The following is a 27919-nucleotide window of genomic DNA, read 5'->3' as shown; positions in this document are numbered from 1 at the left end:
ACAGGATTAACAAAGATTTTGGTTCCGATTTGTATTTTCTTTTTTACACAGCTCTAGTGCCTCAGGGAAAATGCTTATCAAAGATACACAAAAACTATTCAAAATTACAACGTAACTATTAAAATGCCTCCAAAATTGAGAGGAAAGTAATCATGTTAAATTAAAAAAATTTAACCAGGACTTCCAGACAAGATTTCCTGTTTTTAATCAGAGAAAGTTTACAAGAGATTTCAATAAGTTATCTTGAAACCAAGCAGCTGTAGATCTTAGAATCTTCGTGGAGGTCCACCTTTAAACGGCTTAAATCCTGAGCCACTTCCCCTCTGCATGGAATTGCCTGTGATCTGTACAACTCTATTAATTGGTGAGGAGTTACTGGAAACAAAGGTTTTAGAAAAGCGTTAAGTTACAGTCGGTATCAAAAGCTCTTGGTGTACACGTAAGAACTGTTACTTCTCATATAACTCAGCTGCTAAACTCTTAAGTCTCTAAGAGGCTTTGCAAGTCTCTTGCTCCTGTGCAACCAACAGTGGCGCCACTCGCACTGTAGTGGCTGCGGAGCGTGCGCTGGCACAGAGGGGGTTTGGACGTGGTGCAGCAGCAACCCACCCACCCAAAGGAGCTGCTCGTACCGACCCTGCTCTACTGCCTGAACATCACCAAAGCTTTGAGAACTCAGGAGGAAATTGAGAGGAGTAGGTTTTGTACCTTGTATGTGGAGACATCATGCCACCTCCTCCACGGCCATCTCCCATTCTCCTCGCGTCATGATACCCGCTTCCTTGAGAACCGGGTCCGTGCCACTCTTTTCTTGGTCCAGTCTCACGACTGTGGCGTTCAACAACGTGTCTGTCTTCATTATAGTGCTACGGAGAAAGGGATACAGCGCTTCTCAGAATGAAAGGTGTATTTTGTTATCAACAGGAAACAAGCTTTCAAGGAAGTTAGGCCAACACCATAGATTTTTCTGATATATATACACACATATACACATATATATGTATATATCCACATATGTGTGTATATATACACACATACTTATATATATACGTATATATATACACACATCTATGTATATATATGTGTATGTATATATACACATATATGTATATATATATACACGTCTGTGTACATATACACATGTATATATATGTATGTACATATACATACACCTCCCATCCGAGGACAGGCTGAGGGAGTTGGGGTTGTTCAGCCTGGAGAAGAGAGGCTCTGAGGAGACTTTAGAGCGGCTTCCAGTGCCTGAAGGCGCTACAAGAAAGCTGAGGAGAGGCTGTTCACAAAGACTTGTGCGGATAGGACAAGGGGCAATGGGAATAAACTGGAGAGGGGCAGAGTTAGGAGAATTAGGAAGAATTTCTTCACAGTGAGGCTGGGGAGGCCCTGGAATAGGTTGCCCAGGGAAGTTGTGGCTGCTCCATCCCAGAGGTGTTCAAGGCCAGGTTGGATGGGCCTTGGGCAGCCTGAGCCAGTGGGAGGTGTCCCTGCCCATGGCAGGAGGGTTGGAACTGGATGACCTTTAAGTTCCCTTCCAACCCAAACTATTCTATGATTCTATAAAAAATGCGAAGGTCAAGCATCTTTGAAGGTGTTGGTCCACAGGATCAAACCCATCCTTACAAGAGTCATGGTAAAAATAACTAGGTAACAAAAAGAAAGCAGTCTGCACTAATAACTGTGTGAGTGTGTACAGAGTGACGCTCCATGAACTTGTCCTTCACTCCCTGTTCTGTCCTGACATCAGAACCACCGACAAGCACGGGCTGGGCAGCAGCAGTAAAAGAAACACTATTTTTTTAGGATCTTATTAGCACGGAGCAGCTTTGTCTGTAGATTAAATTTCAGGACAAGCCTTAGAGAAGGTTCTTCTCTCAGCAGAACGTTACAGATGACAATGACAAACTGCACTGGAAGCAGCCAGCAGGGTAAGGCTAAGACCCTGAAAACACAGGATGACAAATTCTCAGAAGCCCAATCAGCAATTCCTTCAGGTATCGTTCTGATCTACCTGGAAGATGCTAGACATAAAAAGAACTGGGAATATTTCCCTGCAATTTCTTGGCTTATTAAAATCTCAACAAAAAGAACCTTTAAAATAAGCTTGAGAACAGCCAGGCTGCTTGCTAATAATTTTCGTGCTGCTACACAGGGTCATTCTGCCAGCACGATTATCATTTCCTAGTCTCTCACTCATACACACAAGCACAAGAAGATGACTCACTTGTCCTCCACCTCTTTCTCCCATCACGCCTCGTTCTCCTTCTCTGCTCCCATACCCAGAAGCACTGCTGCGGCTCCCAGGAGGGGCACCTCTCACATGTCCAGACACTTCTCTTCCTGATCGATCTGGCCTCTCACCTCTGTAAAAATAGCTTTCATCACAATTTTGGTTTCAGCAGAACAGAACCGGTACCAAATCCTGGTACCTTCACTACTTTGTTGTCAGACGGCACATTTACCTGCCGTCCCGTTTGTCTGTGCTTATGCTCCCCTCGCTCTTCCAATTCGTTTGCCTGGGTGGGTTTGAACCAGTCTCTCTTGGATGTCGCCCATGTGGTATTTCAGGTCTGTCATGAATTATCACCGTTCTTCTTTCATCTCTGTCTCCTCGCACTTCTCGTCTGTCCGTATCTCGCAGCTCGCTTCTCGGTTGTGGCGGTTCATTTCTTCTGGACTCACTGAAGTTCTTAGGATATCTCTCAAACCCCGGCTCTTCTCTTCGTGCTGTCGGGCGTGTCTTTTTTGCTTCACCTTGATTTACAAAACGTTCTCGCCTAAGTTGTTAAAGTAGGAAAAAGTCATTTGCTCGCCTCTCATTTTCTCCATTTCTTTGCTCACGTAGGTGCATGCGTGAGTACACAATGATATTATTCATCTTCGTATTACATGTTTATCAACACATAAGAGGTATCGATCTCAAAGAGCCTTCCCACCCCGAACTGTATTTATTTCTACAATTGTCACTTTAAGCTCAAGTTCTTAAAGCCAGATTAACATTTCTTTATGTATTAATCTGTTCACATTTTGTTCGGTATATTTTAAGCAGTTGTAAGGCCTCCTTTAAGCCTAGTATGAAGTAGATGGAATCCCAGAGTTCTCAAGTTGGCTAGAAAATAGAAAAATCATTACAGCATAAAAGCAGCCACCCAGAAGCTACAATTATGTGGTCTTGACTTTATAAGTGGTTATTGGAGATGTTTAATGGAAACACAAAGCTGGATCTAGAACCAGCATTTGCTGCACAGTTGCATGAGTCACATTCATTGGGATCCATGCAAGGAACACTCAAAGCGCTCATGAAATCAGTTGCTTTTAGCCTTGCTTCTTAAGGAGGGTGAGTTACCAAGTAGGAGAGATCTAATCCATTGGAACTCACTTATAACTGGATGTGGAAGAGCAATAATTGCAAAAATTCTTTCAAAATGCCACCCAAAAAAAGCTACCAGGCAGCTAATTTGAAGTCCTCCAAGAGGAGCAGACGAGATTCCATGATAGAAACAGCTGGTCCTGAAGACACGAGAAATTTTGGGATACTACTACAAGACTGTATAAACCCTTTTGCACCATTTTGAATTTGGAAGATCAAAATTCCCAAAGATGTTGGCAGGCAAAATTACCATCTAAACTTACCTATCAAAAGATGATGATGGGACAGAACCACCCTCTGGATACCGCCCCCGTTCTCTGTGATCAAAATCATTAAACCTGTTCTGCGGGCGACTGTAATCTGAACTGTGGCCAAAACGTGCATCTGTATCAAGAGCCATCTTCTTATTGTCATTCCAGTACGGATCGTCTCTCCTTTAAGCAAAACAAATGAACGCTTATCAGTTACGTGTATCCAAATCAAGGCCTAATATGAAGGAAATGGTTAAGAGTCAGTTGTCTGTTTCACAGATGCTCATTCAACCACTGGAAAGCCACTAGCAAAGATAGTCTTTAAATCATAGGGAACAACATAATTTAAGGAAAAATAAAAACACCACGCCTCCTCTGTTTGAAGCACAAATTAAAGAGAGGAAATACCTGGGCAGGTAAAAAAAAACCCTACAAAATAAAACCTCAACAAAAACATTACTGTAGCAAAATTTTGCTTTAAATATAGCCTTCTAGGAAAAAAAAACCCCAAACCAGAACACCTATCAATCAGAACAGCTTTCTGAATAGCGTAGGAAACACAGCCTTGCTCACTAGAAACGTTCTGGTACAGAGCCTCTGTGACAAGAACGGGAGATGAAGTGCATCACTGGTAGCCATGAAAAATGAAGCTGTCTTTATTCCTCTGTTAAAGAAATATTATTGTCCTGCTACTCTATCTACCATGACGACTTACGCTTCCCTTCCAGTGTGCCACTGATTTAGTTTAATGAGTAAGGTCTCAGTCCTACTCTTATAATCAAATAAAGATCAACGTCAGTTCACTTCATCATGTGGCTCAAACAGCAAATGACAGATGTCACCAGCTTCAGTAAAAATTAAAAGCCATCACACTGACTTCCTGAACCATCCACTCACCAGAAATGTCAATTCTTACCAAAGCAGAATCTAGAAACTTTGGCCATTAAGTCAGCACAAGGCTGGGAGCCGTTTCTTTCACTAAGCATTGTAAAACAATGGTTTGAGAATTAGATTACCTGTGATCTACATCCCGTGGACGTTTCAAAGAATTCCTCTTTTCCTGTTCATAACGAAGCTGCTGCTGTTGTCGACGGAGTTCCTCCCTTTCACGAGCAATACGCTCCGCCTCTTTTCGACGTTCCTACCATGAAATGAAAGAGGGAGTAAGAACAACAAACAAGACAGCTCTTTATTAGAGATACCTACAGAACAGCACATGGAATTAATACTTCATAGGTTTCTGTTAGAGGCTACGTGGTACGCTTCATCCCTGGCGAGCATCTAAGATTAAAGAGCACAAGAAATACTTCTCAAAAAAAGCACACAACAGATCTGGAGAAGCTCCTGGCTGTTAGACAGAAATCGAGTGGTTTGAGTTGGAAGGGACCTTAAAAATCACCCAGTTTCACCCTCCTGCCACAGGCAGGGACACCTCCCACTGGATCAGGCTGCTCTAGGCCCATCCAACCTGGCCTTGAACAGGTAATTTCTTGTATTGCTAGTGCTTCTGGGCAACAAACACAGATCTCATTCAGTTTGCAGTGACACTCTGGTAAAATTATGAGTGACTGATACAGGCAATATGATCTGCTGGACATCAGTTTTAGAGACGCATACAGCCACTACATGAACCAGCAGCAAGAATTTGCCATCAAAATACTCTCAAGCCAAGCAAACAAGATAAAGATTACTGTTGTTAGACACTGGGTTACACAATGTTTAGTTGGTTCTTTCATGGCCTGCATGGAAGAGTGAAGGGAAAAATTCACTGCAAGCACAGTGACTGGGTAATCCTCTGAAACGACACTGTTATACAGGCCAGGGTATAAATATGCACACCTGTTCAATACGAATACGCTCTCTTTCCAAACGCTCCCGTTCCATTCTTTCCCTCTCTAGCTTTTGCCTTTCAATTTCTAAGCGCTCTCTTTCTCTCTGCAAGCATTCTTCTCGTTCATGCATTATTCGTATGCGTTCTCTCTCACGACGCTCCCTCTCAGCAATTTCTCTTCGCCTATAGAAAAAGGGTAACAAAACTAATCAGGGAAAATTCTCATCCAAAACTAGCATCACCTTAAGAGCAGACGCTAAAAAACTATATGAGAGTAAGCTCTTGACAAAGTCCTGCTATTGGAAGTCTTCTCCTTTCAGGCCCAAGTAGCCAAAATAGCATATTCTACAAAACCATTTAAGCAGACAACAAATACTAGGAAAAGTTATCAAGAATCATCATTCTTGATGTATTTTATGCTGGATTCATATTTCTATGTTGTCAACTTGCAGACAATAACAGCAGCTACGCACAGAACACAATTTATATCTTAAAAATGCTTCCTATTTTAGCTCTTGCCCTCTTAAGCTAACAAAAAAAAAGCCTTACTTATTGTTTTCTGTCCAAAAATAAGACAGAATAACATGACCACTCTGACTTGCAAAGGTTAGGTATACTTGTCAACAGCTTTATTCTGCTTTCTTCTTCCCCCCTCCTGTAGCGCGGTTTATCAAGAAGCAGGAAAGGCATTTTCTCCTTTAAGCTTTATGCTTGCTGGGACTTCCTTTGTTTAGGGAAATCCAGCTAACATCACTAATCATTTAACTATCCCTCGCAAACTTTTGGCTATATGAAAACAGCAGAATACAACAGCATAGCCACTTAGTCCTTTTATTTACAGGGATTGTATTATGCTTGATTTGTCATTTAGATACACAACAGTTCTAAATAAGCAAAAAAACCCCAAACCACTGTTTTTGGCCACATCTCCTAGTCAACTTCTGATCTTTTCTAAAAGAAATCTGGCATGCAGTGACAGTGATGAGCTATAACCCACCTACAACAAACACTAAACTACATATGTACGTATGTGGCTATTAAAAGACCAAACAAAGATTTATATTAGATACTGTTACGGAGAGTCCCAGACTAACAGTTGACTGAAAAGTTCACAGAATGCATTCTAATTTGATTTCTAAATATAGTATCTGATCAATTAAATATAAAATTGCGTTTAGGAATAAGCTGAATTACTACCTTCGGAGTTCAACAGCTCGTCGTATTCTTTCCAACCGAACCATGTGTTCTCGCAATCTCTGTTCCTTCATCTTTTCAAAAGGCAAGATATCCTTTCTACCCCTGTATTCCCTGAATTTCATTTTATCTTGCATAATACGCTCTTTGTTCCTCAGGATCTGTGGCTAGAGATAGAGATTACAATGGTTATTTGAGAAGTCTCATTCATTTAGTGAGATTTCTGGATGCTACATTCATGTAGAATTAACTACTTTGCTATTTCAAAGCATACGAAGCATCTATCAAAGCTTAACAGTTCATAATAGTTTACTGACTCTTCAGTCAACGTATCAACCATAAGGTGTTATCAAATCAGATAAGAATTGCATCGAAGCTACAGATACTTACTTTATCAAACCTCCCCCTTCTAACTGTCCTAGTGTGGCCTTGGTCTCCTTTTGTTTGGTCTAAAACTACAACTTGACCTGGGCTTTTACCACCTAGTGAGAAAAAAAAAAAAAGAGAGAGAAAAAAGGTTTAAAAAACTCACACACATCCATATTTGCCTATTACAGATTTTCCTTGGTGTAATTTCTAAGTCTCAAAATCGCACTGTGACTGGTAGCAGAAGCAAACCAGCTGGAAGCTTTAACATCAGCTCTACAGTAACATGTTACTGGAGTCTACAAAGAACCGTGCGTTTAATCATCTGGTTTCTGGTAAGAGCAAGAACATGCCCCCAAAACAACCCAGACACACAGATTCAACAGGAGGAAACACGGCTATATTGTATACTTATTCTTTTGTTTTCTTCAGTTTTTCTAGTGGATTCTTGATTAGGACCATTTGCTCCATTATCACTCATCTCATTTTTACCTTCAGTTTTCTTTGCTTCTTTATTTTCTTTTTTTTCAGATTTTTCAGATTTCTCAGATTTCTTTTCTTCTTTTTTGGTTGACGGAGTTCTTGTTAGGAAAGAAACACAAATGCAATCAGGAAAATTCAAATTAAAGGATTTTTCACAACTTCAGAAGACACGTGAAATTTCTCACTTGCTGGTTTTATCACTTGAGGCAGTCTTCTTATCTCCCGTGCTTCTACTCGAACCAGATTTCTCATCGCTTTCCTTCTTCAACTCCTTTTTGGAGGGATCGCCTTTCACCTAGGTTTTTTCCCCAAAAGCAAATACGTTAATACAGACTCTTGCTTAAGACGGTCTATTTCAGGAAAGGTTTTAATCTTATTAAACCTACTTTCTCAACAGAAATTTGTTGTCCGTGCAGCTCAGTTCGATGAAGGTGTGCGATACATCTAGCCACCTCTGTACTAGAAGACATCGTTACTATGCCGTAACATTTTGCCCCTGGGCTCCGTGCATTTGTGACCACCTTTGCACCGAGCACCTACATAAACAGGCACAATTTGAGAGCAACATTTCTAGTAAGGAAGTAATGGTACTCCTATAGTAATTGTTACCCGTGTATATAAAAACCGAAACAAACAAACCCAATGAAACAACAGACTCTCCTGGAAAGACTAGCCATTCCAAATTTTCTAAATCATAGAATTCTACAGGAAGTTGCAGCTTTCAGACCTTTATCCCAGCTTTCACATCAAGGCCCATTAATGCTTACATCCTGGTTTGACTGCTCAACCTCCTGCACATTATCTAAATGCTTCTTTTGACAGTAAGAGTCAAAATTCATACACAGAAACACTGCTGAGCTGAATTTGATGGTTCATCTCTGACACATGAATTCCTGCAGAAAAGTCAACAGCTGGCAATTACTGGCAGGAAGGTACAAAATATTGTTCAGTAACTTAATAAGGGAGCCAGTTCTTCAAAGGCATCTATCAAGTGTGTCAATCAAGTGATTGTAGCAACCAGCTCTTCTGACACCCGCTTCTTGAGAAAGCATTAAGCTTTGTGTTCCTGCTCCTTTCTGTAACTATGGGAGCCAGTCTTCTTGACATAGTCATGCTCCAACGCAACAATGTTATGTTTCTAGCAGCCTGGAATGGTACAGTCATTTAGAAATTAATTACTTCCCAATTAATTTAAAGCTGGGAAGCTATGTAAATACAGGTACCAAGCATCTTTATAGCAAAGACAGACAGAGAATTGGAAGTTTTAACAAAATATACTCTCAGGTTTCAACACTTGGGAAGGCATTAAATAAAATCACCTACTTAACTCACTAGTAAAATCAGATATCCCATAATCAGCATGCATACTTGATATGCACAGTGCTAAGGTTCTAACTAGTTCCCAAGGCGCATCAACACCTTAACTGCACAGGCTTAAACAAACACTGTGAGTTCACATAGTCATCAGCAACTCCTTTGAGAAAAGGAGTACTGCAACAAAAAAAACCTGTTTCCAAAGACTGCTCAGCTTATATGGATTCTGCAGTGTTCTATGGAATCTGTACGTTAAATTAAACCAAAATCCAGGAAAACAAAACTAGTTTAAGCAGCCTGTAAATTTACATCATTAAGTCATTAGAAGAGTCATTAAAAGACCCTAAAAGAACAGATATCAACTGTCACTTTTTTTTTACCTATTTTTCCATTCATAAGCCCTCAGAGCACAAGTTAAAAAGTCTCCCAAAGCAGCAGGTTCTACAGAGACTGTTTATGTTACAATTTTACCAGTTACCACATCTTAGGCTCATGGGTATGTACAGTTGCTTCAAAACAAGTAAAATGGCTGCATTCAAAAGGATTTTTTTAAAGTCAGTCCTGACCAGCCATATTTGTGACATTTTTTTTGCATTTATTTTACCTCAACTGGAAGAAAAATTTCTTATAAAATTAACATCTGGTTCTTCCTGTACACATGCACTCTTAGATACTGAAGCTATTGGGCTTTCTTTAATTACACTGGTTAAGACATTTCATCTCAGACTTATTTAAATCAGTAATTACTCAGTCTCTGTAACTGAACAGAGGAGGAGGAAGAGACACACAGAACACATGGTACCACGCCCCATGAAATACCTTTCCATATTTGCCAAAGAGATTTTTCAAGTCAGCAGCTTTTGTGTTGGAAGACAGTCCACTAACCCACAGGTTTCTTGTTGAGCTTCCACTGCTACCACTAACACTGCTGGCGCTTCCTGAAACAAGTTTTACAAAACAGCCAAAAAATTAAGGAGACAATGGTACCGTGAATATTGAACTAAACTGTTGCTGAAAAGAGAAACTTAGCCTGTTACCTTTAAGTAACTGTTTATCCGGTTACCTTTCTTGAAAAGACTTCTATATAAAAAAAATATACGCCATAAGATTTCATTCGTTCACTCACGTATTGAGACCAACAGCTTGGCTAACTTGTACCGAAACAAAACAGTTAGAAGAAACATATAATTCTTTGTTAAAGGTATGCTTTATCCCTCATCTGGGTATGTACGTTCAGCTTAAACTTCTGGTTCTTATCCATAACTTTCACTCAAGGAATCTTTTTCACCACTCAAAAATCTGTTCTTCATCAGTGCCCTTTTACAGTCAGTACATTACCAAAGAGGTGGCAGAAAGGTAGAGAGAGGAGACTGGGTTAATCCTAGCCTCCAGAGCAACGTGGTCAATCCCCACTTCTTGAAGTATCTGCTCTCCAGCCAGAGCAGCTTTTTACAAACACTGCTAGGTGTAGAACTGGGTGCAACCCATAAAAATAATTTCCAGCAAAGCCAGAAAGACATTACGTGCCCTAAACACCAACACCCTCCCTCATCCATTACCCATTTTTGCAACAACACAGAACTACAAAACGAGGAGATTCATGTGATCTTATTCCAAACATCTTTTAGTCTTGTATTATTTGGTTTAGCTCGTTGTTGCCTGCTGCTAAATGCATCAATGGCTTTTGAGCATGTTAAAATGCAGCCACAGTCATACAGGCAAGATCAGAACTGGGCCACCAGCTACACAGCTGGAAAACATGGCAGTATGCAGTTTTAGAAGACAAATGAACCACCTTGAGGACAAAGGGTAGTTTTCCTTCTTCAACACATCAAGATGAATTAAAAGCAAAAGCCAACATATCACAAGTTATCACCAAACTAGGATTATCCGGATAAACCAGGATATGCTTAGAACATCATTAAACATCATTAAAGAGCCACTAGACTGGTGTTGGCTATGTATTTTAAGACAGCCTTATGATATTCGCTACTACAAGTACACGGAGATTTGCTGCATCTTCATTTAATTTCACTGCAAGCATGTAACTATCATGAAAAGACACATATCTACTGAATACTGCATTACATCTGTCGCAAAAATTTCTCCTCAGAAATGCATTTATCAGGTAAAGTTCTGTTCATCCATTAGCAATACAAAGAAATTCTGTGACAAAAGCTTTTGGCAGAGAGCTAGCGGGCAAAAGGAGGAGACATATGAGCTTATACAAATGCATTTGCTTCATATTTGAACATCAGTACACCTGGTGACATTCAGGTGCTCTCGAGCTCCCCTCTGCATTCATCATCATAATCCAGGGGTTTATGGTAACAGAAACACCAAGGTAGATAAACAGGCACTGAAGAGTCATGAGTGCTATTTTGCTGGCTGAGATCTCAGCTGTTAATAGCTGGTTGAAAGTTCACTTATAAATAAGCTAGAACTAAAACCAAGACGAATAATCACTGGTGTTATGCTTAAGTACTCCCAATTATTTTTTGCTTACTCTGGGTATAACATCAACCCAAAGCATTGTACGCAAAGTTCCAGTAGGCACATCTGATAATTACACCTTCTCATCAAAACAAAGACTTGGGAAACACTCAGTGGAATTTGCCACTAAAGTATTTTGAGATAGGAGAATATATTTTCATTGAGCCTTTAGAGTAAATATTTTTGATATTACAAGGGATCTAGCGTAAGGAGAAAAAATATAGACAGGTACAGCTAATTACTGCTGTACCTCTAGCACAATTTACTACAGATGGATGAGTTCAACCATATAAGCCATTGTAGTACAGGGCAAGCAGCTTCTCAAACAGGAAAGCACTTGGTTCAAAGCAATACTACCCTAATTTGCAATAGTTACCTTTATCATCCTTTGATGCTGTCTTGCTTTCTTTAGATTCCTTAGAAGAGCTAGAGAAGCAAATTAAAAATCAGAAGAAAATTGAAAATACAGAATTTGGTAAGTGTTGCATTTTATACTACTAATACTAAGAGAAAAGTTAACATTTCAAAAACCAAAAACAAAAAAGGGCTAGACTGCGTATTTGAACAAATGATTCCCTTATGGATTCTTGCACTGATTTTCCCCAGGATGCCTGAAGATCTAGATTTTCTGACAACTCTATTCAGTGGATATATGGCAATCTTCTCCAGATTTCAGGACGGGGGCTTGACTTCATTTTGTGTTCTTAGAACTGATAGCTGTTCATTACCATCATCACAAGGACATTTAAAAAAATCGTCAATTTGAAAAAAATAAACAAATGCTGACAATTCGACAATGCAATCAGTAGGACATAGTGTCTATACGAAGATCTTGAATTTTAAAAAGTAACATATGGCGGTCAAAAAATCTATAGGCAGGAGCATAGGACATTAAATATAAGATTCTTGCTGCTACCCCCTTAATGTAGAGTGATCTTATTGAATGCTGGTACTCAGTATCGTAAAGAACTGACATAGAAAAACAAACCTCTTTGCTTGACCAGAGGCCCCAGTAGACGAGGGACCTTTCTTCAAAGTATCCTTTTCTTTGTCTCCAGATTCTGCTTTCTTTGAACTTTCTCTGGCTTCCTTCTTGACAGGATCACCCTTCACGCAGTCTTCCTTCTTACCATCTTTATGGTTCTCAGTCATCTCATAGTCCTTGCTTTCCTTCTCCAGGCTCTGTGAAATGGTATCCTGCCCATCCTTTGGCTTACTTGCTTCAGAATCTGTAATTTTCACATTTTTACCTGTTTCTAGGAGGTCATCACCATCAAAATCCAGAGTGATGGCATCTTCAGCCTGGATTGTAACCGATATGTTATCATCCTCAGCTTCTTTCACAGAGGTGTTAGCTTCCATCTCTTCATGAGCCGTGTGATCAGCCTCAGCTAGGCTTTCTTCTGAAGGAAGAGGTTTAGATACTTCTTGTGTACCATCACCAGAACCTGCTTTATCTAAGAGGATTTAACAGGAATAAATATGGCAAAACAAGAAGTTTAAACAATTTCATATGCATAAGCTAGAATAGGACCTAGAAAATACAAAGTCAGTTATTAGCACCGATGGAAGGTTAGGAAAAAACACAAGGTGTATTAACACAAATATAAATCCTTTACCCAGGATCACTTATTCTTCATGGCAAAACACATTTTCTAGAGACAAATACCAAAACATTAGGAGGGAGAAAACGATTCCATCCTGGAGATACCCGTTCTTCATAAGAAGTATCCATTTTCCAGTTTAGGATTTAACGTTCCAGAAGAAAATAGTTGCTTTGGATGCTCACAGTTTGATTCAACCTGTCTTTGAATCTTCCTGCTTCCAAGACTTCTAACCTTCCCAAATCCAGAAGAATTACAGTTTTGGAGAATTTCAGTCAGTCTCCCACGCCGGTGGTCTCCTTTGCTGTTCCTTTCCAAGGAGCTGTTTAGCAGTCAAGTTAGCAGTAGAAGGCTGGTGCAGAAAATGGAGAAGTGCGCTTTAATCCAGAGTTCGTAGACAACCGGTCCTCAGTCTTCATCCACTGGGCAGATTTTCCATCTCAGTCCCACACAGGCATCTCCAATATCCATATTCTTGGATTTGTGCAGATGAGCCTTCGGCCATGAGGTCCCTCGTAAACATGGAGTTTGTAGTTTTATCCTGTAACGTGTTTATTCCATCTTGTGTAAAGCGATGGCGTTCCATGTCCTTTCTAGTCCACAGTACGTAGAATCCTTATGACTTCTGTCCAGGAAGTCTGTTTGCCCAAATGCATTACATTCCTTCTATAGTTTCACTAATTAGCACAGCTTAAAAAAAAAAGGTAGCCACTCCAGAGGTTTCCAAACTTTTGTTTTACCATCCTACGTACAAATGGTATTTCTCAGGGACACTGAGCCAAGCGTATGATGGTCCATACATTTGTTGGGCGCTCAGGTTCAGTGTAAGGGTGTATCATTTCACTTAATTGAAGATCAGTTACTGCAGTGCAAGTTGGAAGCTTTCGCATCAAGACTTACCGTATATTAAAATCAGAGTCCTTGAATACTATGTTTTTTCATTAAGAATCATAGTATTACAACTATATCGTACATCCACCACAGTAACTGATGAGTACTGTAATCAACTCTTAAGAGTAAGGTAACTCTTAGGAGTGAAATAAAGGCACTGACTGCAATGATTCCAGGTGCTGAGCTCAATAAGGAGACAACTGATACTTAGTACTGGAAACAAGCCTACTATTAGTAAAGAGATTGAATATTACAAGAGACAGTTGCCTGCTCTACCAGACTACAGAGCTCTCAACTCTATTAAACTTTAAACATACCTTTCTCATTTTCTTCATCTTCACCATCCTGCAAGAAAGGGAAGTCAAGACTAAATGTCTCCCACTTTAAAACTTTAAGCAGAACAGTTCATATTTTCCACAGAATTTCTATTACATGTAGGGAAATTAACAAGCTGAAACTGTTGGGAAAAAGAAAAAGATGACCTAGAACCCAAGCCTCTGCAGCTCCCTTGCCAAATCACTGAGAATTTTGTTATAAAACACTTGCAGTTTGCAACTGCTTGAAACATGCAGCTATTTTCTTCTCGCCTTTAGCTCAACATGGCATTTCCGAACTGTGCCTTGTTGTGCTCAAGCCTCCAGAACAGATACCACGCTGCTGATCAGCACTTTCAATGAAACACAAGCAATCCATCGTTGGCTTTAAAAGCTTCGGACAGAAGTCAGAAACTAGGCAGACTTCCTCCACTACATACTTAAAAATTAAACTCTCTTTTTAATAGGTGTTTACTTCTTTTAACTTCACTGAGCAAGACACCATATGAGATGTCCATTTCCAGACATTGATTCCATGTAACTCATGATTCCATTAATTTTCTGGACTTAAAGATATTAGCATTCAAACAAAAAAACCAAAACCCAACCATCAACAAGCAATACCGCCCAAACATTCTGAGAAGGCAAACTTCTACATTAAGACAGGAGTTCTGAACTCCTGTAGAGGCTACGTTAGCATCTGGCCCAGCCCTCTGAGTTTTTAAGAGTTTGAAAAACATTCCTTGCTAAGACTATGCACTTAATACTCTCAAATCATAGACAGGGATTTGCATTGCAATAAGACGCTTTATCTGGAAATCACAATCATCTGTGTTATAAAAAAATATGAATGAAACCTTCCCATACTGTTTACCTTTACTGTATCACCTCACTCTCTCAGAAGCATGCTGGAATAAAAAGCCAGTCTAAAATGCTCTTTTCCTACTAAATAGGTATGAAAATCAGCTTAACGGAACTGATTTGGAACTTACATGGACAGCTGGAAAAGTGTAATCTTCTATATCTTGACCTTCATTTTCCTACGAGAACATAAAAAGGGGCTTGCTCAGCAAACTATTTGTAAGACACTTAAACATGCAGACAGTCAAGAGATTCAGTTAACTCAGAAAACCATAGCCAAGCGGATACACAGTAAGGTGATCATCATAGCAGTTTGAGACTTGCATATTTCAGTTCCGTGTTCAGATTACACACGTCACTGGTAATAGGGAAAAGGACCACTTGGGAACTCTGTATGGACTGCGGCAGAATTTTAATCAATCGATGCCACATTTGTTTCAGTACTATTCAAACACTAGTCAAGGAGGGCAGAAGAAAAAAATACCAAATTACCTTTCAGAGATAAGCAAACAAGACAAACTGAACAACTAGTTCTGGCTTCCCAGTAATACAGACACACTAACAAAAATGCACAACTGCTGATAAAAATGCATGTAAAACACAACCAAGTACCTGAATTTCCAAATCCTTTTCTGCATCTTCTGTCGTCTCTGCTGGCTCCAGGTCGTGGTATTTTTTCTTGTCTGAAGGTGGTAGTTCTCTAGAATTCAAGTTCTCATCTTCAACAGATTCTTTAAAGTCCTTTAATTCTTCAATTCCATCTTGATCACTTGCATCTTGAGTTTCCAGTTCACTTTCCTTTTGGTGTGAACAACAAATACTTGGTGTAACTAAGAGCGTTAACCATATCCTGAAAAATTCACTGCTAGAATCACTGTTTCTGCAAAATTCTGTATCATATCCATAGCAAAAACTCATAACATGTTTAAAATATCCTTCACTCTCTCAGGTGCCACAGCTGTGAACACAGTAAAAGCAATGCTCCAAACTTCCATATAAATTTGCACAAAGAAAATAGAAGCTTTTTTTCGTAAATAAAGCCAAATATTGAACTTCAATATAAACTGGGGAAAAAGGCGTACATACTTTGATTACCTTGACAAAGGAATCATCTTCAACTGAAGCATCACCAATTAATTCATCAGCTTCCTGCTTTTTAGCTGAAATGACAGGACAGGACATGCCAATGACTAGAGCTGCTATATAGAGCAGACTTTCTTTCAACATCGATTCTGTGTTGGGGCTCAGGTTTATTCTCCACATGCTCCAGTTTATCTGAACTGTTCACTGTGACAAAATTCTCTCAAAATTGAGTATTTGTAAGGTGAGAACAAAAAAATGTCAGCTGAATGAGCATGAACACTCGCTGCTGTTGCATAAACACCCAGTTACAAACAATTTAGTGATTTTAATACCAATCTGCTTTGAGTGATAATGGAATTCAGAAGAACATTTAAGTGTACATTTCTTGAATTACTTTATGACTTAAGACTTTGGAAAGGCCTTACTTTATAGGATAATTGCTATCACTGAGCAATTTAGGCTAGAAGGTACCTCTAAAGGTCACCTAGTCCACCCAATCTCCTGCTCAAAAGCAGAGCCAAGTTCCAAGTATGATTGGATTGCCCTAGGTTTTATCAAGCTGAGTTTTTGAGTATCCACAAGTATAGCAATTGTACGGCCTCTCCAAGCCACCTTTTTCAGTGCTTTTCATGACTAAAGGGAACCATCAGCAGAAAAATTAAGTTTGGTGAAGCACTTGTGTTCTCTACGTGTTCTTTACTGTGCTAAGGGCACATCCCATTAAGGAATTCTGTTCTTCCAGCACAAGCACATTTTTCTCTAATAAAATGGCTCTGTGGAGATAATGACTACACATGGTTCCCTTTGGAGCCCGTCATATGTCCTCAATCTTCTGCAAAAACAAGACTAAAAAATGCACAAACACACCCTTCGTAGAGCATTCCGTCTCCCTGATTCATTCTATCCAAGATTAGTCTATGCCATGGTTTTCAGTAGCTGAAGGTACAAAAGCAGTTCTGTTAGGAAGTGGCTTTACTACCTCCCACAGAAACAGTGTCAATTCAAGATGCAAAAGAGATGGCAGTCATGATCAGCACATAATGCTTTACTTTTTTGACATCACATCTTCTTTCATCCTTTCATCCTCTAATGAATCACTACATCAATTCTATAGATATTCAAAAAAATTAATAGAAAAGAAAAACATAAGCCAAAGTCTGATACAATATAGACATTTCTGCTACATGGAATAGTCAATTTTTGTCAGCAATGAATTCCAGAGTCTTTCATATTCAGTTCTTAAACTGCATTTCAAAGCTAGAAACTGCTCAATCACAAGCAAGATGAGGCATTACTGTTTTGGTTTTACTTAGATTCCAGTTGGTTTTACTCCTTTCTCCGGAAAGCAGCACTCTGCCAGTACTCCTGTACACAGTATAGTGTTGTTCCAAGATCAGATGCACACTGGTCTCCAGGAAAAGACACATGGCAGAAGTTATTTCTGCAACTACAAAACGTGAGATCTAAACCTTCTGATCTAAATGCATAAAGAGATCTTGCCACTGATTTTACGGCATTTAAAAACAAAACATCTCTGGTTTGGCTGGAGAAGTGGGCCTGTGAGAACCTCATAAGGTTCAACAAAGCGCAAGGTCCTACACCTGGTCATGGCAATCCCCGATTTCAGTACAGGATGGGGGATGATGTGATAGAAAGCAGACCTGCAGAGAAGGACTTCGGGGAGCTGGTCGATGAGAAGCTCGACATGAGCCAGCAATGTGCGCTCGCAGCCCAGAAAGCCAACCGTGCCCTGGGCTACACAGAAAGCAGCGTGGCCAGCAGGGCGAGGGAGGGGATTCTGCCCCTCTGTTCCTCTCTTGTGAGACCCCACCTGGAGTACTGTGTCCAGCTCTGGAATCCTCAACGTAAGGAGGAGGTGGAACTATTGGAACAGGTCCAGAGAAGGCTACAAAGATGACTGGAGGGCTGGAACACCTCCCATACGAGGACAGGCTGAGAGAGTTGGGATTGTTCAGCCTGGAGAAGAGAAGGCTCAGAGGAGACCTTAGAGAGACTTTCTAGTACCTGAAAGGGCTACAAGAAAGCTAGTGAGGGGCTATTCATAAAGGCTTGTAGTGACAGGACGAGAGGGAACAGGTATAAACTGGAGAGGGGCAGATTTAGGCTTGATATAAGGAAGAACTTCTCCACCATGAAAGTGGGGAGGCCCTGGAAAAGGTTGCCCAGGGAAGTTGTGGCTGCCCCATCCTTGGAGGTGCTCAAGGCTGGGTTGGATGGGCCTTGGGCCGCCTGATCCAGTGGGAGGTGTCCCTGCCCACAGCAGAGGGTGGGACTGGATAATCTTTAAGGTACCTTCCAACCCTAACTACTCTATAATTCTATAAGTCTATATTTGTAATGCAATAGATTTGCGAGATTTTGCTGCAAAAAGCCAGCAGCACAGGCATACTTAGGTAAGCCAGCTTTCCTCAGAAAGCAGAGTGCACTTATACTGCAAGGATAAGCTTTCAGCATCAGCTGGTGCCTTAAAGCAAGTGTAATCCAAATTCTGAATTACTATTTTAGCACTCTGAGAAAATCCACAGCCAGATATTTTCAATATAATAAGAAGCAGTGAGTCACGGCAAGGATTTCCACACTCATTCAACTGTTTTCAGTTTTACCACTCTCACATTTCAGTTCTTTAGTTTGGTAAACCTGAAAGTCCAAGTTTTTCCTGCATCCCACATGCAGCCAAGCATAAACAGAGACAGGCAAACACATGCAGCAGATGCTAGGCATATTTAGCAACTATCTAGCATGTACTAACATGAAAGCTATTTAAATTCACTCATTTTGCCTGAGGAAATCTGGCAGGTGAACTAGAACCCAGACTTTATAAGGAACAGGGGAAAAAAAAAAAAGTAACAAAGCTACCTCAAGTTAGTCCCATCATTCTGCAACAGCAGGTAAAGAACTGTATTTCATTGACAACGACCTCATTAAGAGGAAGTTTTACCTTTCAGTAATGCAGCTGCCCATATCTTTTGTTTGCTGCTAGATTAAGCCAGATAGGAATACATGTTTTCATGAGCCTTTCTTTAGTCTGTCCATTTTTCTCTGCAACAAGTCCTGTTTACTCGGAGTACCAGATGTTTTCCAAGGCATAAGGAGACCTGAACAATGACCTTCACTTTTCAGCTTCAAGCCAGAACATGTCAGGAAGTTTGCTCTCCCTCTCACTTCTGTGTTTCCAGTTACTTTCATCTGGTTAAGAGTCACATTGCTTAACAGTGGCACTTCAAGGTTCCAATACAGATTTTCAGATGTTGGCACTGTAACTTGCCAAAAAGCCTGAATCTGCAAAAATTCAAAGCTCTTCCACACTGCTTCTCATCCACAATGGGCTACCGAAAGGCACACTTGGCTCATAATTTCAGGTAACTGAAGTCAAATTTCAACACACACGTTTCAGAAACTGTTCCTGTGAACTTATTCCACACTGGTATGGCTTCAAGGAAAATAATTGGGATTAAAAGTTATGTGAAGAATTACATTCAGAACTGCTGGACCTTCTACAGACAGGGTAGGTCTTAAGTCATACAAGCTGTCAACACACGTTAAATTTTATCTACAGGTTTATCCATGTGGCTATTGAAAACATCACTGGTGTAAGCGGCACTCACCACACGTCTGGGTGCCTAACACCACAAACACTAATTTACCTTGGAACTACGGCATTATAGGCCCGGCTCAATCCCTGCAATTGCTACACACTATAAAATTGCAACAGACCTTTTACATAGAGAATAAATATTCTCCTTAGAAGCAAGTAGAAGATTCAAACTATCTTTAAAACACTGGTTTAACATTACACAGGTTTAGTTTTCATCTCATTTACAAACCTTAGATAAGCACAAGCTCATTCTTCTACATGAGAAATCTGGGCTACCTAAGCATATACAGAATTACAGAAGGGTATATTTCAGACAGGTCTTAAAGGAACTAGACATCTCCAGGACATGCAGAAGTAGAGTGATGCACTCATAAAATTCTGGAAGATTTAGTGTTTGCAGCTCTTCTGGTATTCCTGGGAAACCCCCAACAGGGTTCCATCGTATCTAATGCTAAAGATTTATCAAAAACATGGGACAGGAGGCAAAAAGGAAGAAGGGAAAAGAAAACCTTTATAATGCAATAAACTCTTAATAGCATTATTTAATTAAGAGGTCTGCTGCAATTTGAATCTTTTGCATCAATATTTTGCCACAACATTAACAAAAGTAAATTACAGTGTTCCATTTCTGTATTCCTAAATGGTTGGGTAACAAGAATATTTAAGTGTCCTACAGTGTCTGCAAGATGGTGCTCTTGGTCATTTATGGCTTTTAGAAAGGACGTGCTCTGCAAAGTCAGATATTGTCTAGAGAATCACCTACTTCTTCAAAAGATTTGCCATCATTTGTGATCATAAAATTAAACATGCATTAACACTTCCTAGTGCGGCTCACTAGAGAGAACATCCCCACCTTCACGAAATTACTTTGGAAGTATTTGGCAAGATTACTTCTTCCTATCTGAGGCACAGGGAAGCCTTACCTAGAGTTTGCTGTAACCGCCTGCATCTAGCTTCAACAAGGCACGATATGTCAGAACTTAAATTATGAAAACAACTTGCCAATATTGGAATCACCTGTGCAAAGTGTTTCCAAGGCTCAGTCTGTGTGTTATTTTATTACAACTTAAAATATCTTACGTTTCTATCATCAATACTGTGTTCAGGTGTTTTACGGTAGTAATTCCCTCCCTCCAGAGAAAAATTTTTTCTTTACATCATCTACTCATTAACATGCAAGAAGAAAATTCAGCTTAAAAGCACTTTTCTTTTAACCAGTAATTTACATACATCTTTCCTCAAAAGAGATTGTAAACACTTAAGAGTAGGGTCTCAATAGATACTTAGAAGTTTGCAAGGATCTAAAGAGCGATTGTACACCACCACTCAGATACACAGAAATAAATTAACAAAACTACTTTGTGAATCATAGAATCACAAGGTTGGAAAAGGCCTCTTGGATTATTGAGCCCAACCATTCTTATCTGCCACTAAACCATGTCCCTGAGCATCTCAAGAGGCCTAACTAGCTATGCAACAGCACTGAGTGCAAGGGCAACCCCGCCCCAAACATTTAGAGAAGCCACTTTTCAATCTTTACTGTTTTACTCAGCAACTGCAAAGCAATTCAACAGAACCAGCCACTGAGAAAACATGACAAAGAAGCTGCCTGCTCGCCTAAAAAGCTCAGAAAAGAGAAAGGCTCATTTGGAACGTTCTGAAAAATACTCGATTAGAAAAAAAATGAAAACCCAGGCTATTCAAGATTAAAATCAAGACATATGTACCAGTACCCTGCAGATACTCTCATATGTGTTAGAGGGCCATAAGACATTTCCAGTGTGGTTGAGAGTCCCTGTCTTTTGCCAATAATGATTCACTGGGCAGGAGAACTACCACCTACCTCTGTGCAGCACAGTGTTTCAGAAATCAAATCACAGAACTAGAGTAAAAGATCTTAACAACTCAGAAGAAACAAAGAACCGACAGTCCATTAAAACAGTTATTTTAATATTCCTAATGGACAGGTGACACCATGACACAATTATTCCCCCCACTGCACTTTCCTTTTGAAGGCAAATAACGTACAACTTAGGTGGGTTTTTAAAGTAACTAAACATATTTAAGAAGTCCAAAATACTTTGACATAATATAAGCTGGCCACTGTGAGATGTCAGCATTTCATCTAAGAAACAGTTTTGTCAAACTGGAAATTAAGTTGGAAGCTAAAAGGGTACTTAAGCCACAGAGTACGAGGTGTCTAACTGGCTCTAGAAACTTGAGGAGCAGCAAGTAAACATCTTTGCTCATATTACTACTCCATGGTTACAACTAATCAGCCTAAAATCTGTTCTTCATCCACACGAACACCAAAACTTGGGAAAAAAGTAACATTCAATCACCAAGTTATGATGTATGAATATGTTAAGAGACTTTTGACTGTAGGTACTTCCAAGGAATGTTCACATCAGAAATATCTGAAAAATATTTCATACTAGCAGCACAGTAACTTCACCGAAGCAGCAGCAGAACGTTCAGGCTTGAAAAGAATGGCTTTTTGAGAAACCTGTCATCTTTTTTAAAAAAAAATTAAAAGAAGAGAGGGAGAAAGTTGTCCCTAGCTACTAAATTTGAGTGAAGAGGCGCAGCCAAGGCAATGAAAGACAGAACACTATGGCATTTGGTCCATCTTCAAGTTTTCAAACTTCAACTGGCAAAAGCAACTGATCTCACCTACAGAGCTGTTTTGATCAGCTGCTCTGCGGTTCTTTACCCCCAATATTGAATTCAATTAGCTTCAGGAAAAAGCATCAGATTTTTACTAACTTTGCATACAGCACTGATCAAGGATTCTTGCTGGATTACAGAATCCTTCTGCAAGCATTATTTAAAGACACAAAATCCTCCGATCATACTTTTTTCCAATGATGATCCTCTGGCTCTGTGTTATCTCAATTTTGGGCAAGTAAGAAAATTACTTGTTTTAAACATGACTCCTTTTTCACTCACTATCTTATGCTGCAGAACTTGGTATGGGACACTAGCAAGCTGGTGTTTTGGTTTAAGAAAGGTTTACATTCAAACCAGTTTGGTCAAGGCCTTTTTCTTTTGCTCAGTGTCTTACAGATGTTTCTTCCCTATCTTATAGCAAGTTGGCTCTGTATCATCATTTTAAAAAGCTTGACACAGCCCAATAAAAATCTGCAGTATGTCCTTGGCTGATAAATTAATTTATCAAGCCATTTCAAAATCCTGTTCTATGAAGATAGGTCCCACTTAGCCATATTTCTGTTCTTCTCCATTGTTGTCAACACACACACACAAAAAGCAAGGAGGAGAGGGAAAACAAACGTATCACTTCACCCCACACACTATTCCCCCTCTAATTTGCGTTCATATTCCAGATCATGCTTTTCTAACAGCGAGTAGTAGGGAAGAAGACACCTCACCGTTTCCACAGACCTTAAGAGTTGCAGTAAAACTGGCTGCAAAAGACAGTCTAAAACTATCCACGACTGACAGCCACCTGACACAGTTCATGATTCTTTGAAGGGGAAACCTCTTTCCCCACACCCGTTCACCTCTCTGGCTGCTGTGAAGAGGTTTATCCATTATTCCCACTCCCTGGCCTTTTCTGGGGCTGTATTTTCTTTGCAACTCCAACAAATATCCAATATTCCCACCTGCCTTTGTACAGCAACAATAGCATGGTCAGAAAAAATACTACAGGACTAGTAGTGCCATTAATTTTACCACTGGACAGCCATAAAATAATTAAAAACCTGATAGTATTAGTCTGAGGCTGTGGGGCAGGGGCTGGAAGGAAGCATTAGCAAAAAGCCCAGCGCAATTCAACAGAGAAATCAGTAAAGGAGGCAAGACTAGTTAGAGCAAAGAGCACGTACAAGCAGAACGAGGATAAAGATAGTTGAATTTAAACAAAAATACAGTCCTACTAAATCCAGTGGATGGGCACGCATCTCCCACAGACCTTTGAAAGTTTCCTAGGACACATTAGGGCACAGATTTTTTTAAGTGCTAGATTTCCAAGTTTTGAGGGAAACTTTCTGGTTACTAGTAACATATTTCAGTAGAAAGCACCAGAGAGGGAGCTAACGTCAGAACCAGCAGTAAGCACACACAAGGAAAAGTTAAAAAAAAAGAATATACACTCTTTCTTACAATTAGAAGTAAACTACTAAGATCAAAAAAGACTTTATTTACACAAATCAACGAGTTTTTCTTGTTCCACACCTGAAGATTAATACAGCATGAACCTCTCATACTTTTGGCACAAAATTCACTCATCAGACTTCTTTAACCCAAAAAGTAACGAGGAAAAACGGTTGAGCTTGCAAAGCAAATAGACAAGAACTTCATGAAGGTTGTATTTCACTGTAAGGCTTACCAGGAACATACACACATATGCCTTACGACTGCTTTCACAGGAGAGGTGGCAGGAGACACGGAAATCCTGCCTCGGGCTGGAAGGCTAGCAGGCAAAGTGCCTACGCAGAAGCTAAACAGCACGGCTAAACAAGAAGCCGGTTCAAGAACATTATGCACATCATGATACTAGTTTGGACAACAGGCGGATGAAAAGCAGCAGGTAAGAGAAGTGTTCAGGACAGCAGAACAAGATGCCATTTAGCTGTCTACATGAAAAATCATGGAAGTGTTTCCTTATTTAGCTCCCATTAAGTTTTCTTAAGCATCAGTTACCATTCCAGAACAGGGAATTAAGTAATGTCACAGAACAAAATGAAACCATGTTGTGAAACAGTTTACTTCCTTTCACTTTTCTAGTGTGTCCAAAGCACAAAGAAGTTATTTAAACTTTCTAAGCAGATTTTATTTTTAAATTCCTCATTCACAACACCAGACAAAAGCAGGAATAATTGCTTCCACGACAAAATTCAGCCTATGACAAGCGACAGTGGAATTAGACTATTTCCAAACAAGTATCTACAGCACGCGTGTGAACGCTCTTAGCCTGTATGTTTGATGAAGAATGCTACGCATAAAACAGACATTTCCTTTCCCAACATTATTTCATTATGGATGTTCCCAGAACAACTGAAAACAAAGCCCCAAAAAACCCCTCCCACCCAAAGTCATAAAATAATAACCTAAACACTTACGCAAAAGAAAACACAGCCAACACAATCACTGCAAAACAGATGGGTAGAAGATCTAAATAATTATTTTTCACTACAGAAAAACTAAAATCTCTTCATTAGACATTTCACAGTAAGCCTTCAGAGCCCATTCAGGAAATCTGTATTTAGAAATCCTGTCGTCAGTAAACAGTCTGCTAATAAACCCCCGCAGCACACTCCTCTTGAGGCAGTGATCCTCTACCACATACTAACGCACACTCTGCACTAACCTTGGTCTAGCAGCTTCTCACAGCTAAATCACCTCTTGGTTCTCCCTTTCCTGTTGCACAGAGGCTCTGGGACAACAAAGCAGCCCACCTCAGCCTCAGGGCTGCACAGCGGTTCCTGTACCCATCACATCCAGGATCTTTGTTTAAACAGCACTTTCCAAAATTCTCACAGGTCACCCCCACAGCCGCTGCACACTCAGCACAAGACCCAGGAACTGCGGGCAGTACAGCCACGACCTTGTAACACATCTCTTAACCCACACATCTTCCATCTGTATCCAGCATCCCTGTCCGTAGGGCAACTGAAAACAGAGGAGTACGGCAAAAGATACGTGACAGAAATCATAAACAGTAAAGTCACAACTGTATACAGACCAATGCCACAGTTTCACACTCCTTCTTTAAGGCAATATATGTACTAAAAATTGCTTAAGCATGTAATGTATAACAGCAAATCTTCACCTTTGCCTTTCGTTGGTTTCTTGGTGGGTGTGTCAGCTGAAACAGTTATTTCAATATTATCTGGATCGCCCCCTTCCTCTTCAATAGCCTAAATGAGACAAGAAAATACAATTTTTAATAGATTTCAGTGGGAAGCTAGAAAATTTGAGCGAGCCAAACAATTATTTTTTTTTCCATCTCAACAGCATGGCATAAAACACTCTGGGTTAAACCTTTCACTTAGAGCTAGAGGAGAGAGAGACAACAGTGATGCTAACAATAACAGCAAGAGTTTAAGCTGTTAAAATGACATTTTCAAAGGAGCACTCATCAGGCATCGACACAGTGGACACATAAAACCTTGAAGGCCAGCAACACCCGATGACATCAGGGGCAGCACAGATGGGAAGGAGCAGAGCAAGGAAGCCCTACAGCAACACCAGAAACTAGGAGTGCGAGTGGCTGCTCCACAGTGCTATGGAGATGATCCAAGGGCTGGAGAACCTCTGCCATGAGGAGAGGCTGGAGAATGGTTGGACTCAATGATCTAAGAGGTGTTTTCCAATCTAGTGATTCTATGATTCTAAGAACTGGGATTGCTCAGCCTGGAGAAAAGAAAGCTCTGAGAAGACCTTAGAGTAGCTTCCAGTACAGAATGGGGCTGCAGGAAAGCCGGGGAGGGGCTCTCACAAGGTCACAGAGTGATGGGAGGAAGGGGAATGGAAGGTGTCCAGAGAAGAGCAACAAAGGCAGCGAAGGGGCTGGAGAACAAGTCTGACGAGGAGTGGCTGAGGGACCTGGGGTTGTTTAGCCTGGAGAAGAGGAGGCTGAGGGGAGACCTTATTGCTCTCTACAACTACCTGAACGGAGGTTGCAGAGAGGAGGGAGCTGGGCTCTTCTCCCAAGTGACAGGGGACAGGACAAGGGGGAATGGCCTCAAGCTGCACCAGGGGAGGGTCAGACTGGATATCACGAAAAAATCTTCACCGAAAGGGTCATCGGGCCCTGGCAAAGGCTGCCAAGGGAAGGGGGGGGGGGGGGGGGGGGGGGGGGGGGGCGGAAGTCAACATCCCTGGAGAGGTCTGAAAGACGGGTAGAGCAGGTGCTCAGAGACATGGTTTAGTGGCAGATAGGAATGGTTGGACTCGATGATCCAAGAGGTCTTTTCCAACCTGATGACTCTATGATTCTAAACTGGAGGAGCGAAAATGGGAAAACTCTCTGGAGGTGTCTAAAAGGCAGTAGATGAGGTGCGTGTGGACATGATTTCGTAGTCGACAGGTATGGGTGGACTCGATGATATCGAAGGTCTTTCCCAACCTAACGATTCTCTCATTCAGATCAGACATAAGGAAGAAATTCTCCCGTGAGGATGGGGAGGCCCTGGCCCAGGTTGCCCAGAGCAGTGGTGGCTGCCCCACCCCTGGAGGGGTTCCAGGCCAGGTTGGATGTGAGTTGGAGTCCCTGATCCCTCAGGGGGTGTCCCTGACCATGACAGGGGTGACACTGGATGGCTCTGAGGTCCCTTCCAGCCCCAACCACTCCGCAATCCCCCCCTAGCCGGGCCCCGGTGCGGGCCGGGCCGCTCCGCCCCCCGCGGCCTCACCTGCTTGAGCCGGGAGATGAGCACGGTCTTGACGCCGGTGATGTCGAGGTTGCGCCGCTTCAGCTCGGACTTGAGGTCGATGACGCGCAGGTCGGCGATCCTCCTGCCCTCGGCGGGCGGCGGGGCGGGGGCGGCGGGGGCTGAGGCGGCGGCGGCCATCTTACAGCGGCGCCGCGCGTACAATGAGCACCCGCGCGGGGCCCGGATGGAGGCGCTGCCGCGCAAGCGCACACGGCGCGTCCCGCGAGACCGCCCAGCACGGACCAGGCTAGCGTGGGGGGGGGGGCAAGGGGGTATCGCGGGAGGGGGCGTGGCTATCGGGAGGCTTTCGCTAGGGGCGGGGCTATCGCGGGGGCCTTCGCGGGGAGGCGGGGCTATCGCGGGGGCCATCGCGGGGAGGCGGGGCTATCGCGGGGGCAGTCGCGGGGGGCGGGGCTATAGCGGGGCGGGGCCAACCGGAGGCTTTCGCGGGGACGGGGCTATCGCGGGAGGAGGCGGGGCTACGAGGGGCGGGGCTCTACGGAGCGGGATTCTGACAGAGGGCGTGGCTATGGTGGGGACGGGGCTATTAATTAGGTGATTTCTCTCGGGGGCGGTGCTCTAACAGAGGGAGGGGCTATAGCGGGAGGGGGCGGGGCTTCGCGGGGGCGGGCTCTGTCAGGGGCGGGGCTCTATGGGGCGGGGCTCTGTCAGGGGGCGGGGCTGTCACGGGGACAGGGCTCTCTGGAGGGCTCTGGTAGGGGAGGGTCAGACTGGATATCACGAAAAAATTTTCACCGAAAGGGTCATCGGGCCCTGGCAGAGGCTGCCCAGGGAGTGGGGGAGTCACCATCCCTGGAAGTGTCTAATAGATGGGT

At 41.7% G+C, this 27919-nt stretch overlaps 1 protein-coding gene across 5 annotated transcripts; it reads right to left on the bottom strand.

Moving 5' to 3' along the window:
• Window positions 1-34: 34 nt before the first annotated feature.
• SLTM (SAFB like transcription modulator) lies at window positions 35-27249 on the bottom strand. Of its 5 annotated transcripts, none has more exons than XM_054078199.1 (21): window positions 27063-27248; window positions 25478-25565; window positions 16074-16147; window positions 15600-15785; window positions 15119-15166; window positions 14130-14157; window positions 12306-12774; window positions 11694-11743; window positions 9644-9762; window positions 7897-8046; window positions 7696-7805; window positions 7520-7608; window positions 7052-7143; window positions 6665-6828; window positions 5476-5650; window positions 4653-4777; window positions 3649-3819; window positions 2478-2792; window positions 2240-2390; window positions 709-866; window positions 35-375 (listed from the first exon to the last, which is right to left on the bottom strand). In XM_054078199.1, exons 1-21 carry the CDS (start codon window positions 27219-27221, stop codon window positions 267-269), a joined length of 3030 nt encoding a protein of 1009 aa, XP_053934174.1. In that variant the 5' UTR covers window positions 27222-27248; the 3' UTR covers window positions 35-266. The 5 variants fall into 5 exon arrangements, with proteins under 5 accessions (XP_053934174.1, XP_053934175.1, XP_053934176.1 ...); XM_054078200.1 differs by having other exon boundaries at window positions 16083-16147; XM_054078201.1 differs by having other exon boundaries at window positions 2240-2378; window positions 27063-27247.
• Between the last annotated feature and the right edge of the window lie 670 nt (window positions 27250-27919).

This window comes from Cuculus canorus, chromosome 12, assembly GCF_017976375.1.
Source record: "Cuculus canorus isolate bCucCan1 chromosome 12, bCucCan1.pri, whole genome shotgun sequence".
Taxonomy (NCBI): domain Eukaryota; kingdom Metazoa; phylum Chordata; class Aves; order Cuculiformes; family Cuculidae; genus Cuculus; species Cuculus canorus.
Note: the sequence above shows the minus strand (reverse complement) of the source record. Positions and strands in the feature narration are given on the sequence as shown.

Excerpts from the sequence above, each read along its gene's own strand:
- SLTM (XM_054078199.1), bottom strand. The coding sequence starts at position 27,221 with ATGGCCGCCGCCGCCTCAGCCCCCGCCGCCCCCGCCCCGCCGCCCGCC. Across the intron at positions 14,158-15,118 it reads ACACTTTTCCAGCTGTCCAT|GATGGTGAAGATGAAGAAAA; the intron begins GTAAGTTCCAAA and ends CCTTTCTTGCAG. Across the intron at positions 2,793-3,648 it reads CCATCATCATCTTTTGATAG|GCGAGAACGTTTTGTAAATC; the intron begins GTAAGTTTAGAT and ends TTAACAACTTAG.